The 16,546-nt window shown below is 37.4% G+C and overlaps 1 protein-coding gene across 2 annotated transcripts in view; it reads left to right on the top strand.

Annotated features, from left to right (window-relative positions):
- Positions 1–16,546, top strand: part of Exoc4 (exocyst complex component 4) — an 826,621-nt gene that overhangs the window by 747,194 nt on the left and 62,881 nt on the right. For both annotated transcript variants that reach the window (XM_074062803.1, XM_074062797.1), the window contains 2 exons: positions 7,166–7,344; positions 10,179–10,338. In XM_074062803.1, the coding sequence (XP_073918904.1) occupies positions 7,166–7,344; positions 10,179–10,338 (339 nt within the window). The remainder of the gene's footprint in view (positions 1–7,165; positions 7,345–10,178; positions 10,339–16,546) is intronic.

Raw genomic sequence — 16,546 nt, 5'->3', positions numbered from 1 at the left:
ATCTACATAAAACCTAGGAGAAGAGAGTTTCAGACAGAGACAGTAATACCCACAAAGTTCTAAGACAAGATTAAGCTTGGCAGTTTTGAGAAACAGAAAGGAATCTTATGTGTTTGTAGCCTGATGAACAGGGCAGATGGTAAGGACTAGAATAAGGTACAAGAGACAGGCTGGAGGTTGGTAATGTGGGATCATGACACCTACACATTGGAGGGTCTTACAGAACGAGTAAGTAGTTCAGATTTCTCCTAAGTGCATTCAGAAACCATGGGGAGGTTCTTAATGGTTCATTGGAAGCCATAAGAAGCAGGGGAGAGATGTTAACTAATTAACATTTTAAAAAGTTTGCTCTGCCTGTTATATGGAAAAGGATTACAGAAAGGATTATGAATGACAGTAGGGTGACCAGTTGAGACCAGTTATGAGCATCATAGTGACAGAGGCAGAGGTAGGAAAAGTGTTGGACTTGGGATATGTACTAAAGATAGAGCAGACAAAACTTGTTGACAGATTGGGTTGGATATAGGGGCTGGCAGAAGTGAGAGAAAGAACTCAAGGAAAATCACCAGTTTGCGGCCTGAGCCAGGGCCATTAACTGAGGTGAGACATTGTAGGAGAAGAAGGGTGAGGAAAGGGGTGGAAATCAAGAGCTCCATTTCTGGTATGTTCAGTTTGAGATGCTTACTAAACATCTGGATAGCAATGTCAAGTGGACATTTGGATATATCCTTCTGTAACTTTAGGACAAGCAGAGTAACAAAGTGCATGGTATAGCAATACATTTTCTTCTGTATTACTTTCTATCATTATTAAAGTTGATAGAATATTTTGTTTTCACCTGAAGTCTTTACTAGACCTAGGTTTTAAACATGTAAACACACTTTGGTTCATAGTTAAATCTTTGGAATATATTGAGAGTGCAGTTAGAACCTGGACAGCTTTCCAGTGTGTTAATGCCACTTCTTTGTGTCACTTGCCTTTTACATTCTTCTTCACTTTGCCCAATGAGTTACTTCTTTATTGCTCATAAGCACCTTCTGAGTAGAACAAAAGAAGTAGCATTGCAGGTTTGGAATCTGTTTTACTCAGAATTATTACTGATTTTATTTCTTACATTAACCTGTCTAGAAATAAAGGCTATGCTATATGTTTTCTGATTTGTTTTATGTTAATTTTTAGATTTGTTTTCTCTTTATTTTCAAGCTGGTAGTAAAATAAATCAGGCATTTTTCTATGAGTAGATAAATTCAAAGGGCAGAAGAGAAAAAATACCTAGTAATATTCTGAAACATCTCTTACCTGGGTTGCAAAGAAAAACAAGGAATCATCAAATTAATTACTCTCACAACTCCTGGAATTTGTTATTGATTGTGTAGTGGTGAGACATGTTCTACATTCAGAATTACCTACTTGTGGTATAGTTAATTCCAACTGGGATATTTTCAACACGTTTTCAAGTAAAATCTTTTAAACCCTTAACCTCTGTTGTGTCCTTTTTATTTTTGTACATCTTGGCAATACTCTTTTTATAATGTTGAACATGTTTTAGTCATTATTTATTAACTTTACAAGGAACCATACAGTGCTGTAATACCCATTGCCTTATCTTCCTCCACATTAGTCTAAAAACAGAAAAACATAATTTCAAACTGAATAACAAAAGATACTGAATTTTAGATTCTTGGATGCAGAATTACCTTTTCTTGACTTTGATTGACAACATTAAACATGTTTATTTTTTCTAAATTAAATTTTCACATGATTTTAACATTCAGATTGCTTTCTTATGAATATATTCTGTGTGATATTTATTCCTTTTAAAGTTTGGTTCATAAAACTAGCGACTCACTCCATGTGTAACTTATACTGTAAGTGTTGATATGCGTTGTCCTGTCCTGTCACATTAACAATGGGCTCACACAGGGATGATACAAAATGACCTCATAACTAATCATCACACTGTAGCGTCAACAGTGCTAGGATCGAGACAACTGCAAGTAATGTGGGGACCCAAGCTGTGGACGAGACCACCAGCTCCTCCAAGTGTGCCTTGTTTGTTATGAATGACCCCAGAATCTGAACCTTTCCTGTTGCATAGTAGGGGGTTAGTGAAAATGTGATTGATTCTTAGAATTAGCTTACTTAAAACCAAATCCAGATAAACCGAGTGCTAGTTCCCCAAACAAAACCTGTTGCTCTTAATAAAAATGAATTGGTTTATAGGTTGTGTTTTCACATAGCGGTCCACTTAGAAGTCTACTGCACATATCTATGAGGTACAGAGAATGTGTGACCAACATTATCTTTGTGATAGTTAATTGAAGTTTGTTTTGTTCCCATCCTACTGTGAAAGAGAATTAGAACTAAGGCCTTGTTTCCAAAATCTGGTGTGATGAAGACTCAGTGGGATGTCCTTGTAATCTCAGCTATGTGGGAGGTAGAGATAGGAGGATTGCAGTTGGAGGTCAGCCCAGGCAAAAAAAAGCTAGAAGACCCTGTCTCAAGCCAAGTCAGGTATGGTGGTATACACATGTGACCCCATCTAGAGGGAGGTAGAGGTAAGAGGACTGTGGTCCGAGGCCAGCTGTGAGCAAAAGTATGAGACCGTATCTGAAAAGTAAAGTCAGAAGAGTTGGCTGCGTGCCTCAAGTGGTAGAGCTCCTGCCTAGCAAATGGAAGGCCCTGAGTTCAAGCCCTAGTACTGCCAAGAGAGAAAGATAGAGAGACAAGAAGAACAAAACAACAGAATTCACATAAAAATATTAATGGATTATACCAGCCAGAAAGAAATCCAGAACAACTTCAAATGCCAAAATTTGTCTTAGTCCCAAAAATATCCTTCTGTCCATAGCCCCTGTTTTTCTTTAATATTGTTAAATTTCAAAGCAAAAAAATGTTCTCATATCCAGCAGGTTCTGTGTTGAAGAACCCATCCAAAGAGCATTTAACATTTTACCTGTGTTATTGTAGGTCACATTCAACCACAAGGCAGCCCCTTTATACAGTTTGAGGCATAAGGCAGATGACATCCCCAAGATATGAAAGACGTGGTGAGACCATTAAAACTTGTTGAGGTTTTTTTTTTTTTTTCATATTTGAACTTTTAGAAGAAGAAAATTAAGTTGCCATTTGAGTCCAAGATGCCAAAAATGTCACCTTTATCAGCTGATTTCCCTTGCCATCAGGAGGGCTTGATGTGGGTTCAACAGCAGCTCCCTGTCACTGTTGGGATCCTAAGTGTGCAGTTTTTGAAAATCAACCATCCTGCTGTGCAATCAGCAATGTTTGCAAAAACCTTAATGCCAAAGTCAGGTTAAGGTCAGCAACAACAAGCCAGAATTTAAAAAAAAAAGTGAAACTTTTATCTGAATTGGATATTCATTGATGACTGTTTTAATTTCTTTTCACTTGTAATCATTTGGGAAGAGGAAGATATACCTAAATAGTGATTATCCTTCCTCTCTGCCACTAGCTTTAGGATCTCATAGGCGTTTACCTCCAGTGCATAGGAATTTCCTCACCATTCTATTTGCAGCTGGATCCATTCTCTACCATCACTCTACTCTTACATTGTACCAAATTAGTCTTCCAAAAGTTCATGTCTGATTATATCATTTTACTTCTTAAACTTCTAGTAAGATTCCTTATGGCTTCTAGCATCTAAGATTCCTTAGATGGCCTCTACAGCCTATGATGACATGCTCCTGCCCATCTTCCCAAGTCACCTCATGCTTTTGTCATGTAATCTGCGTGTAGCTGAAAGAAACCCACCACTCACCATTGTTCAGAACCATCTTCATGCCTACTCACATGGTCTCCCATTGTCTGAGGTTATACTGACTGTAATTTACTTTTAAAATACTTTAACATAGATGCTTTCTCTTCAGCTAAGTGCTACTCATTTTCATTTCTGTGCAGCAGCAATCATTTGCCCTAGAAATGAATCCCACTCCAAGGTTGGTCGCCTTCTATTATATCAGAGAAGTCACCTTTGAGAGGAGGCTGTGAACAGTGCCATTACCGACATCTTGATCAAAACTATCCTTTGCCAATTAGCACGTGAATGTTCAAATGAGTTTTTATTGGTGAAATTAGTCATTAGTAATTAGCAGCTCTTAAGATGAACACTTATCAGTGAAAATGAACAGCAGTCAAGCTATTTGGATTCCCTTGAATGAACAGTTTATAAGAATATCATATATCCTATACAAACTCATGTCAAAATGGATAGAAGATGGTGGTATAGCTTGGTGGTAGAATGTGTGCCTAGCATGTACAAAGCCCTGGGTTTGATTCTTAGCTCCACCAAAAAACAAAAACAAACAAAAAAACCTAAAACATCTAGAAGAAAATATTAGAGAAAAGTTTTGTGACTTTGTTTAGGCAAAACTCTCTTGCCGGGTGCTGGTGACTCATGGCTGTAGTCCTAGCTACTCAGGAGACAGAGATCAGGAGGATCTCAGTTCAAAGCCAGCCTGGGCAAACAGTTCACGAGACCCTATCTCAAAAAACCCTTCACAAAAAAAGGGCTGGTGGAGCGGCTCAAGGTAAAGACCTTGAGTTCAAACCCCAGTACCACAACAACAACAAAAAAAACTTTCTTAAATATGATGCCAAAAGCACCATCCATAAGAGAAAAAAATGATAAGCTGAACTTCATCAAAATTAAAAATCATTCTTTGAAAGACATTGTTAAGGTGAAAAGATAATGCAGAACTAGGAAAATATATTTTTAAAATTTATATTTCCTAATGAGCTTATATCCAGAATACAAAAGAACCCTCAAAACTTAATAAGAAAACAAACAACACAGTTTTTAAAAGTTGGGCAAGTGATGTGACCTGCTCTGTCCCCAAAGATGGATAGATGGAAAATAAGCATGTGAAAAATGCTCAACATTAGTCATTAAAAAAATACAAATTAGCCATCCACGGTGGCACATGTCTGACATTCCAGTTACTCAGGAGGATCAAGTTCACTCAGGAGGATCAAGTTGAGAGGCCAACCTAGGCAAAGTTAGCATGAGACCCTCTCTGAAAAAGAAACTAAAAGCAAAAGGACTGGGTATGCGGCTCAAGTGATAGAATGCTTGCTAGTGCATGGCCCTGAGTTTTATCCCTAATACTGCAATCAATCAATCAATAAAAATAAGAGCAAATTAAAACCACAATACAGCTATGATAATGGCTATTTTTTTTTTTAACTAGCACACTGCTGGTAAGGGTGCAGAGCAACTGGAACTCCTGTGTATTACTAGTAGGAAAGCAAAATGACACAGCTCCTTTGGACAGCAGTTTGTCAGTTTCTTACAAAGTTCACCATACCCTTACCATGCGATCCAGCAATCCCACTTCATTACACAAGAGAAATGATATTGCAAATTTACACAAAAGCCTGTATATGAAGTAGCTTTATCCATAACTTATTCATTATTTCTAAGTTTGAAGTAATCTCAGTATCCACTGGTAGGTAGATAAATGGATCAACCTTCTACCATTCAGTGGAAGGCTACTCAGCAATAAAAAGGAATGAGCAACAATGTAGGTGAATCCCAAAGGCTTTATGCAAAAGTGAAAGAATCAAACTCAAAAGGCTATATACTATATGATTCCATTTATATGACAATCTGACAAAACTATAGGTACAGAGCATAGATCCGGGGTTGCCAAAGACTCATTGAGTGAATAGATGTCAGCAGCAAAGGGACACGTGGGGAATTTGGGGGATGATAGTCATGTTCTATAATTTGATTACGGTGGTGGTTATACAGCCATAGGCAATTGTGACTGTATACTAAAAAGAGAAAATTTTACTGTAAATCATTAACCACAAAATGTGACTTTAAAGAAAAAAAAAAAGAATGAATGATGGTAGGCAAAGCCTGTGGGTATATCAGTGGGGGTAATGCTCAAGGCTTTCGCAGTCCTTTCTCTAGGAACATTTCTTGTTATCTGGTGCTGACTCTCTGGATAGTAGAACCCTGACTCTGGATTAACCTCATGTCAACTCCAGTGAATCCCAGAAGATCTCCTAAAGCAACAGAGTTCAGACTTCACTGAGCTTACAAAATAGACTGAACTGAGCCTTCCAATGCATAGTGTTGGTTTGAGGGTTTTTATTTTTTGGTTTTGGTTTTTTTTATTTTTAAATAAATGCCTGTTCATGTAATAGAATTTGGACTGCAACTTGCCTTTACTACAGCCCGAACTGTGAAAGTGTAGCCAATCCTCACTGACCTCAGACATTTTTGGCAGATGCTAATACCAACCAAAAAGAACCTAAGAAATATTCATGACCAAACCGACTCAGACTATTTCACCCAGAAATGCCCTCCTTCTTCAAACTCATTCATATGCGTTCTTGAGACTCAAGTATCTCCTCCTGTCATGCACCTTTCCTGACACCCATGGACAGTTTCCGTGGGCTTTGTGTGAGATGCTGTCCTCTTTTGGTCATTTTTTTCCTTAGGCTGCTCCACTAAGCTATGGAGTCTTTTAGGGTACAAACTGTCTTATATTCCCAGGGATAGCACAGTGTCTAACAATTTCATAGATGTTCAGTAAGTGATTTCCTTAAGTAATAAATGTAATACTAATGATGATAGCCGACACTTATACTGTGCACTTCCTTTGTGCCAGGCTCTGTGCAATACACTTTATATATAGTAGTTCCACATGATAATCAGTAGCTCTTATCATCCCCATATCACAGATAAGGAAATTGAATCATAGAGAAATAAAGGGACTTGCCTAAAGTCATATAGCTAGCAAGTATTGGAACTAGGAATCCAAACCAGTAGTTTCCCACCCAACCCTGTATTTTGAGGATATATGAACTCTACCTCTCATTTTCATTCTGTTCAGAAATATGATGCTTTCACACTATGCATACACTTCTGGCATTGAAAGGCCTTTAGAACTCATGTATTCCTTACCAAGAGTGTACGTATTAAGCAAGCAAAGATCATAGAAGCCCACTCACTCCAGATCACTCAGTAGTTCTGAATAATAACTAAGATGACATTCTGGTTAAAATAGGTTGGCAGGGGAGTAAACAAAAATTATGAGGCCATTGCTGCTTCAAATATTTTGGTGCTCTATTATAAAGATCATTATCTTCACTGGAAAGTTTATTGTTAACCACTGTCCCTATCTCTCTTTTTCAGAGTTCACTGTTTCCACTATCTCATTCCTCTTGCCAAGGAGGGGAACTATGCCATTGTTGCCAATGTAGAAAGCATGGATTATGACCCTCTGGTGGTCAAGCTCAACAAGGACATTAGCGCCATTGAAGAGGCTATGAGCGTCAGCCTTCAGCAGCACAAATTCCAGTACATCTTTGAAGGTCAGACCCTGCTTCTGTCTCTGGGAGCCTGGGAAGAAGGAAGGGTTAAGGTTTATTGAAGTTTCAAAACTTGTTTAAAAAAAAAAAAGTCATTTGCTAATTTCTTTGGATTAGAGCTACAATACCTAGCCTCTCCGTGCATGTCTAGGTAGAGATCATAGCTGCCATCTGCTTCTGGTTGATAGGGAGATTTAATCCAAGACAATGCAGATGGCTGCCTACCTGACATGCCACTCATGAGACTAGGGTAAATAAATATGTGGACTGGACACAAATTAACTCAAGATAAGTTCATTTCCAAAACAGAAAACACACAATGAGATGAGAACCCCGAAACACCTTTCATTGCTAACATTATCACTGGAAGGGAAAATTTTCTGTCACGCATTCTCATCTAAAAAGAACAAAGCCTATGATTAACAGCAATTTTTCAGAAGGCTAAATCCACCATTGCCTTAGGGAGCAGATAGGCAAAGAAGGATGTGAAAGGCAGTACCATCTAAAGACATTTGCCTTCAAATTTTTTAAAAATATGGTCTCATACAAATAATTTTCTAGGCTGAATTATACCTGTAGGAACCTGACCCTATAATAAAATAGTGAGATAATTAACTTGCAAAAAGAAACGGTCTTTTTTGTCTTTTTTTAAATAATTTTATTTTTATATGATAGTTATATAGGGAATTTCATTGTGACATTTCCCTATATACATTTATTGCACCCTTGTTTGGGTCATCTCCTCCATTATTCTCCCTCTTCCCCCACTCAATTGGTTTGACTTCAATAGGTTTCAATAGATTTCAGTGTTCACTCTTCATACATGTATAGAAATTACCTCCATCATATTCACTCTTCATTTGTCCTCCCCATCCTGCTATTACCCTCCCCTTAACATGACCTGTTTTACATTCATGTCCTGCATTGTTTAAGTGTCTGTTCATTGTTCAGTGGAGTTTTTCTTAGTATTTTGCTTGTAAATATATTGTACTTTAAATCAGTCTAACCTCCTCTACTACTCTTCCTTACCCTTTTCACCTTATCCTGTATTGTTCAACAGTTTTCAGTGCATTTCTTTGTGTCTTGTTCCTACAGATGTATGTATCTCTATATTATTTACTCTCTATCATTCTTTTCTTCTGAGAAAAGGTTTATTTGGGCTCACTGTCTTAGAGACTCCATGATTGGGTAGACCCATTGTATTTACACCTCTGTCTGGAATGCTGGATAGTAATGGCAAGTAAGTAGCCAGTGGCAGAGTAAAATGCTCAACTTACGAACAAGAAGCAAAAGAGGAAGAGGAAGAGGCTGGGATCTCACAATCCTCTTTGAGGGCATATCCACAATGACCTAAGAACCTACCACTACATCCCATCTCCTAAAAGTTCTACCACTTTCCAGTATTGCAAGCTTTCATCACATAAACTTTTGGAAGACAGTTATCCAAACTGTAGGAGACTTCTGTTAGGATTTTTAACTGTGTTTTCTTATTTTGATTTATTTAAGCATAGACCTGGGTACTAAAAGTATTTGTGTTCTCACATAGAATTAAACCAGTATCATTTAGGACAATTAAGAAGGTACGTTATCTAAAGATTATGACAAACTGAAGATGAGAAAGTGTCATTGCACGGCCAGTGCTTGCTTTATGAGACAGTTGTATTACAGCAAATTTGGATCCTCCAAGCCCTATTTTCCCATTAAATTATAAAAATGAAGTCATAAGAATAGAGATGTATTGTGTAAGAGATATTCACCAAAAATTACAAACAATGAAAGGATTAGCATTAGATAGCCTGATGGCACTATGAATTTGAGACATCTGAAATCCTCTGCAGATTGATGTTTCAGTGGCCATCTGACAAGTTACTTTTTCCTCACAGCACAGCTCTTGACTGTGGCTCTTCCGAGTCCTGTGTATCAACATTCATTTTGTTCATATGATAAAATTTATTTCTTTAATATATTTGTTACAAGTTATTATTTCTTATGCTCTACAAATGATGCACGTTTTCATTGTCTACGTGTGGGCAGACCACATTATTCCATGGCAAAATAAAGCTATACCTGATTTTGATGTAATTATCGGTTCAAGAGAAGTATGCCGCAACTTGACCTAGGTAGATTTTTTAACATAAATAAGTGATGTGATATAGCTTTAAATGTACAATCCATGATTGTGTTTCATTTTTCTTTGAGTAAATCCTCTTTCTGCACTTTAATTAGTAGCACAGACATGTTTGTGGTCTTGCGGCAATGTTGAATGAGTGTAGCTGAAGCAAGAGAATGTATCTTCCTAGACCCTTCCTACTTTTATCTCAGTTCAGAGGAAACTCATTTTGAAGACAGTGAACCTGAAGATGTGCCCTGTACTCTGATCTGAGCTGTAGTTGCCATGAAGGAACTCTGTCTCCAGAAGAAGGAAATAATAATTGTAAACTGCTTGTGACTAGTTGGAGTGGAAGTACAGTTCTGAAAAAAAAACAGTCCTTCCAACTCTGCAATAATAAAGAAAAAATGAAGGAAGAAATGTTTACTATTTAGAATTTACAGTAAATTTAAATTTAAAATATTTACGATTAAATCTAACTTTAGAAAAAAGTAACCTATATACTTTACCTTGTTCTGAATCATACTTTAGAAATAAAGTCCTCCCACTTGTAACTACTAACACTCTTAAATTACTGTAAGATTTATCAGATGTAACCAGTAGACATGTTTTCTTTGATCATTTAAATTTGTGGAGGATTAGAAGAGAGCAGTCCTGTGTGCGAGTTTCTGCCAGTTGCCACTAATCTGTCTTCTCTTTTCTTCTCCTGTGCTGTGCTGACCCTCAGGCCTGGGACACCTCATCTCCTGCATCCTTATTAATGGTGCTCAGTACTTCAGGCGTATCAGTGAGTCCGGCATCAAGAAAATGTGTAGGAACATTTTTGTCCTTCAGCAGAACTTGACCAACATCACCATGTCACGAGAGGCAGACCTGGACTTTGCAAGGTATAAAGGGATGCTGGGCTCAGTTTCCTGTACCAAAGCTCATTGCTGGTTCTTTTTAAATGCATTCTTGCTTCTTAAAAAATTTATTTGAAAGAAAAGGAAGGGAGGGAGGGAGGAAAGAAAGGAGGGAAGGAGGAAAGAAGGGAGGGAAGGAGGAAAGAAGGGAGGGAGGGAGGAAAGAAGGGAGGGAGGGAGGGAAGGAGGGAGGAGAAAATGACCAGTAAATGTTCTTAGATCATAGGGAATGTAATCCTACAAAATTCTATAAGTCTAACATCCCTTTGAAAGGTAGCTTCTCCCACTGCCAAACCTAAGTTCTTACTAGAAAGCTTTAATAACTTTTTTGAGTATAAAATAATACACTCCTTGCATAAAATATGTAAGGTAATATAAAAAGAAGAATATAAACCTGCTTATAAACCTTTGATCTAGAGGTGAGGATGTTTGGTATACTTCATACTGGCTTTTGGTGCACATGTTATATATGTGACTTTTTGCACAGAGACTTGCATATGATTTCTCTTTTTACAAAATTGGAGCTACATCATGTAATTTTATTCTTGCTTTCTCATATCAATAGTATTCTTTGAAATCATAATTTTTCCAACATTCATTAATATTTCTTAAAAACATTACTTTCAATGCCCGAACAATACTCTGTGGTATAAAGGAACCATATCATTTGTATTTTCTATTTGTTTTTCTCATGGTAAACAACAAGTATTGGACTTAGTTTTACACGAACCTATGCTGTCCCTGTTCACTTTTGTTCCAATTGAAACCCATCTCCTCTTGTCTCCATGGAGGTGAATAGCTACTCATCACTGTCCTTTCTAGGTTTGATGACGTCAAGTTTTAGTGTTTTTCATATAAGATACTTTTTCAGTCTTAAGAGTTATTTTGTTTTCTCGTCATTCAATCTCAACATTTATATCTTCAATAATCAAATTTGGTGCTTCAATAGAAGCTTAAATCATTTTGAAGAGGATGGATAATAAGTATGGTACCCACCCCCCATCCTCTGTTGCTCTTTATACCCAGGTGGATTATTTCGTAAACATCTTCATTTTCCAAAAGATTTTTTGGCTAGGAAGTCATTTGTTTTGGATAGTACAGAATGCTCCTGTCTATTTGTTACTTTTTGTGTCTTTTCATTTCATTTTTTGATTCCTTTAGAAGAAGTTCATGAAAAACTAAAACAATTTTTGAAGTATTTAATGCAATTATAAAATACTATGTAAATTTGACAATTATAAACACATACATGTTATAATCTCTGTTTTGAAAATGACCAGTAAATGTTCATTTTTAATCTTTCTTCCCCAATCTCTTACTCTGTTGCATTGCAACAGTGTTCCTCTGCTTTTCTTTCTCCCTGTTTTTTTTCCTCCTGTTTGCAGGAAACCATGTGCGTGTGCGTGTGTGTTTTCATTAAAGTCTCTGTTTTAGGCTAAATTTGGTGGAAAGCTTTCCTTGCTCACATTAGGGAAACCAGGTGTGACTGAATGCAGAATTTATTTGGCCGCTCTCATGGGATACGATCTCATTATTGAATTAGTCTATTCATAATAACATTGACAAGGGGAAGTTAAGAACATGAGGGCTTGAGGGATACAAAGAACCATCACTAATTCTCTGGGGAATATAATTCCTAAATTCAATCATCCTTTTTTAAATGATTTGTTTTATTTAGCTGAAATAAGTAAATTAACAAAGTTCTTGGCAGACCATATGGGGCCTGTCTGCACTAAAAAATCCTGTCATCTGAATTGTGAAATGCTGACTAGAAAGTGCTGAGGTTGGCATCAATGGGCCATATTCCAATGAAGCATTTCTGCAGGATGTACAAGTCATTCCCTTCATACTTGGGTTTGTGAATTGTATCCAAGGAAGTAAGTAGAAGCTGAATGTGAGCACTTGAGAAAGGTACTTCTTCTATTACTCATTATTCTTAAATGGACTATTAAAGGAAGTAGCTGGAATAAACATATAGCACTGGAGGATTATGCCCTTCTCATCCTGGTTCAGAAGCCATCTTCTTGCTAGATGGTAAGCTCCAAGAGGACAAACTGTCAATTTTGTCATTGCCTGGACCAGAATAAGTGATCACTATTGTGTGTTGAATGAATGAATGAATAAATAGGTGTCAAATCAAGGCTTATTTTGGTGTTGATGAAGGGTTTGGACAAAGGCAGTTTAGTTTATTTTTCATGCCCTGAAGGTTTTAACCACTGACATGGTCAGTTTTCTTATAGGCTCACAAAAAAACAAACAAAAAAACCCAGAGCATCTCCCTTGCAGTTCTTTCTCTTAAAGCAGAAAGTTTACAAGAAGTAACCATGTATCCCTACCATTCATAGTATCTTTCTTTCTCATTTTCTCTTGCTCTTACACAGACATACTTTTTATCACCTTATCTTTTTCCCCTTGTTTTTGGTAGGGACAGGTTTTGTGAAATGCGTTCCATCAATTCTACCACAATTGAAGCTATATAAAATAAATTTAACAGCAATACCAAAATAGCCGGAAATAATAGACTATAGCAATAAGCCCTAGCATTCCTTAAGCAGTGTGTAATCAAGCATGGACAGCATCTGTATTTCCAGCAAATCTCTATAGGAATGTTATCTTATTTTCTAAGATGGTAATTAATCACTAGTTGCCACATGTCAGAAAACTTATTTTAACAAGAAGTTGCATAGTGCTTGTGGGGTTTTTTGTTGTTTTTTTTTTAACTTCCATAGCCTTCCTGGCTAGTGGAAAATACCTTTTTGAACTCAAGAAATGAGGGCTCTAGAGTGATTCCATTTGTGTTGATTCTTCTGCTCGTGGCATTGTTGTTTGCCTCTTTTATATACACCTGTACTCTTAACTAATATCTGTAGGAGGATAAATCTTGAGAGAGCAAAGAATCAAGGCAACAATGTAACACTATCACAGTTACTAGAGTCCTTTCCTCTATGGTAATGATCTCTTAAGTTCTGTGGTTTTGACCCTTTTGACCCCATTGTTCATTTTCAGACTCAAACAGATGCTTTGTCCAGGAAAATCATGATAGATTAACTAAAATGTGGAAGGAGTTTCTAAGTGTGGTTTTTTAGTTCCTTCTGTTACAGAACTTCTTAACTTGAGCTGCAGTGTGTGGTTCTAAAAGTAAGTCACCAAAGCCACCTAGGAATCCAGGTGATTGGAGTATAACAAGAGATCTGAATGAACTCAGAAGTCCCCAAGGTATATATGGAAGTCTTTATAGTTGAAATGAAACCATTATTCAAAAAGAATATCCAGAGTTTTCTCTTTTTTCTCAGAGGTGCCCTTTTCTATCTACCTGTCTTTCTCATTACAGCTGCCTCACATTTTCCTTTTATCTATCATAAGACTCTACTTCCTGCTTTCTTCCTTCAAGGACTCATTGCGCCTTGATTTTTTTTCAGATCATTTTGGAATTCTTTAGACTGGTGTCTCTCGTTCTTAAATCTGAGGAAGGTAAATAAATGAAAGCTAAGATTCAGGAAGACCAGTTCTAACACAAGAAAACTTCCTCGCCCTTTTCTTCCTTCTTCATTCAACAAATACTTATTGGTCCTGCCATTATGGAACTTGCATTGCTGTGGGTCAAGATAAAAATGATACAAACTAATAAATAAGTAAAATGTATACTATGTCAAGTGATGATGTATGCTTTGATGAAAAACTAAGCACAGGAAGATAGGAAGTGCCAGCATATAATGGAGGTAATCTGATATTTCAACATTCATGGAAGTCCTTAATGAGATGGTGACATTGGAGGAAAAACTTGAAACTTGAAGCAAGCCATAAGGATATTAAAGAAAGAACATAACAGGAGGGTAGAGACCCAGAAAAAGGAGTATGCTTGACATTTGAAATCAGTTCAAAGACCAATGTACATGGAGCCAGCAAGGAGAAGAAAATAGGTCAGATGTTCTAGGAGCTAAGATCTTAAACTCCACTGTATTTTACTTTAAGGGAGATAGAAAGCTATTAAGAGGTTTGAGGCAGAGGAGTGCCATAATCTGAATCACTCTGTCTGCTATGTTGAAAGAAAAATGATGATTTGGGGAGGAAAGTTTGTAGGGAAAAGCAGAAATGAAAGGATCCATTAGGAAATTGTGGCACTAATCTAGGTGAAAAGTAGTGGTGATCCAATCCAAGATAAGAGCAGTGGAAACAATGTGAAGAGATTTGAATAGAGATAAAGAGGAAAGAAGTGAATATAGAAATCTAGACTTCAGAAGAGAAGCCTGGACTAGAGATATTGGAATCATCAGCATATATATGGGATTTAAAGTCATAAGAAAGGATGAGAAGTGAAATCTCGATGAGAACACAATAGGGGTGGGGAAAAGAGAGGCTGTCTGAGCATTCAGTACCCAGCTTCTAGAATGTTGAAGAAGAATCAGCCAAGAAATTTGAGATGACACAGCCAACAAAGAAGGAAGAGAACTTAAGGAGGATCAAAGACCCCAAACCCTAAAGTTGATACAGGAAAGAGTAGGAAATACTCTGGAGTTAGTAGGTATAGGTAAGAACTTTCTCATTGAAACCCCAGCAGCCAGCAACTAAGAGATAGCATAGATAAATGGGACCTCATAAAACTAAAAAGCTTCTGTTCATCAAAAGAAATGGTCTCTAAACTGAAGAGAACACCCACAGAGTGGGAGAAAATATTTGCCAACTATACATCAGACAAAGGACTGATAACCAGAATATATAGGGAACTTAAAAAACTAAATTCTCCCAAAACTAATGAACCAATAAAGAAATGGGCAAGTGAACTAAACAGAACTTTCTCAAAAGAAGAAATTCAAATGGCCAAAAAACACATGAAAAAATGCTCACCATCTCTAGCAATAAAGGAAATGCAAATTAAAACCACGCTAAGATTCCACTTCACCCCTGTTAGAATAGCCATCATCAGCAACACCACCAACAACAGGTGTTGGCGAGGATGCGGGGAAAAAGGAACCCTCTTACACTGTTGGTGGGGATGTAGACTAGTACAACCACTCTGGAAAAAATTTTGGAGGCTACTTAAAAAGCTAGACATCGATCTACCATTTGATCCAGCAATACCACTCTTGGGGATATACCCAAAAGACTGTGACACAGGTTACTCCAGAGGCACCTGCACATCCATGTTTATTGCAGCACTATTCACAATAGCCAAGTTATGGAAACAGCCAAGATGCCACACCACTGACGAATGGATTAAGAAAATGTGGTATCTATACACAATGGAATTTTATGCAGCCGTGAAGAAGAACGAAATGTTATCATTTGCTGGTAAATGGATGGAATTGGAGAACATCATTCTGAGTGAGGTTAGCCTGGCCCAAAAGACCAAAAATCGTATGTTCTCCCTCATATGTGGACATTAGATCAAGGGCAAACACAACAATGGGATTAGACTATGAGCACATGATAAAAGCGAGAGCACACAAGGGAGGGGTGAGGATAGGTAAGACACCTAAAAAATTAGCTAGCATTTGTTGCCCTTAACGCAGAGAAACTAAAGCAGATACCTTAAATGCAACTGAGGCCAATAGGAAAAGGGGAACAGGTACTAGAGAAAAGGTTAAATCAAAAAGAATTAACCTAGAAGGTAACACCCATGCACAGGAAATCAATGTGAGTCAATACCCTGTATAGCTATCCTTATCTCAACCAGCAAAAACCCTTGTCCCTTCCTGTTACTGCTTATACTCTCTCTACAACAAAATTAGAAATAAGGGCAAAATAGTTTCTGCTGGGTATTGAGGGGGTGGGGGGGAGAGGGAGGGGGTGGAGTGGGTGGTAAGGGAGGGGGTGGGGGCAGAGGGGAGAAATGAACCAAGCCTTGTATGCACATGTGAATAATAAAAGAAAAAAAAAAGAGCTCCTAAAAAAAAAAAAAGGAGGATCAAGTCCTGGAAGCCCAGTGGAATGTTTGAAGAGGAGGATGTCTTCATCTCTGTCAAATGCTACTGATAGGTTAAATTAGCTGAAGACAGAGAACTGGTGGCTGGTAGGCTTTGACAAGAGGTCCAAAATGCTTTACTTTGAATTCCTCTGTTTTTCACTATACAACTTATTTAAAGTAGGAACCAGCTTCAATTCAAACAAACTAATCACACTTCGATTCTATAGTAGGGTTTTATTCAATTAGGGCAGACAAAAATGCAATTTGAGTATTTGTAGTATGATATAT

This window comes from Castor canadensis, chromosome 2, assembly GCF_047511655.1.
Source record: "Castor canadensis chromosome 2, mCasCan1.hap1v2, whole genome shotgun sequence".
In the NCBI taxonomy this organism is placed as follows: Eukaryota; Metazoa; Chordata; class Mammalia; order Rodentia; family Castoridae; genus Castor; species Castor canadensis.
Note: the sequence above shows the minus strand (reverse complement) of the source record. Positions and strands in the feature narration are given on the sequence as shown.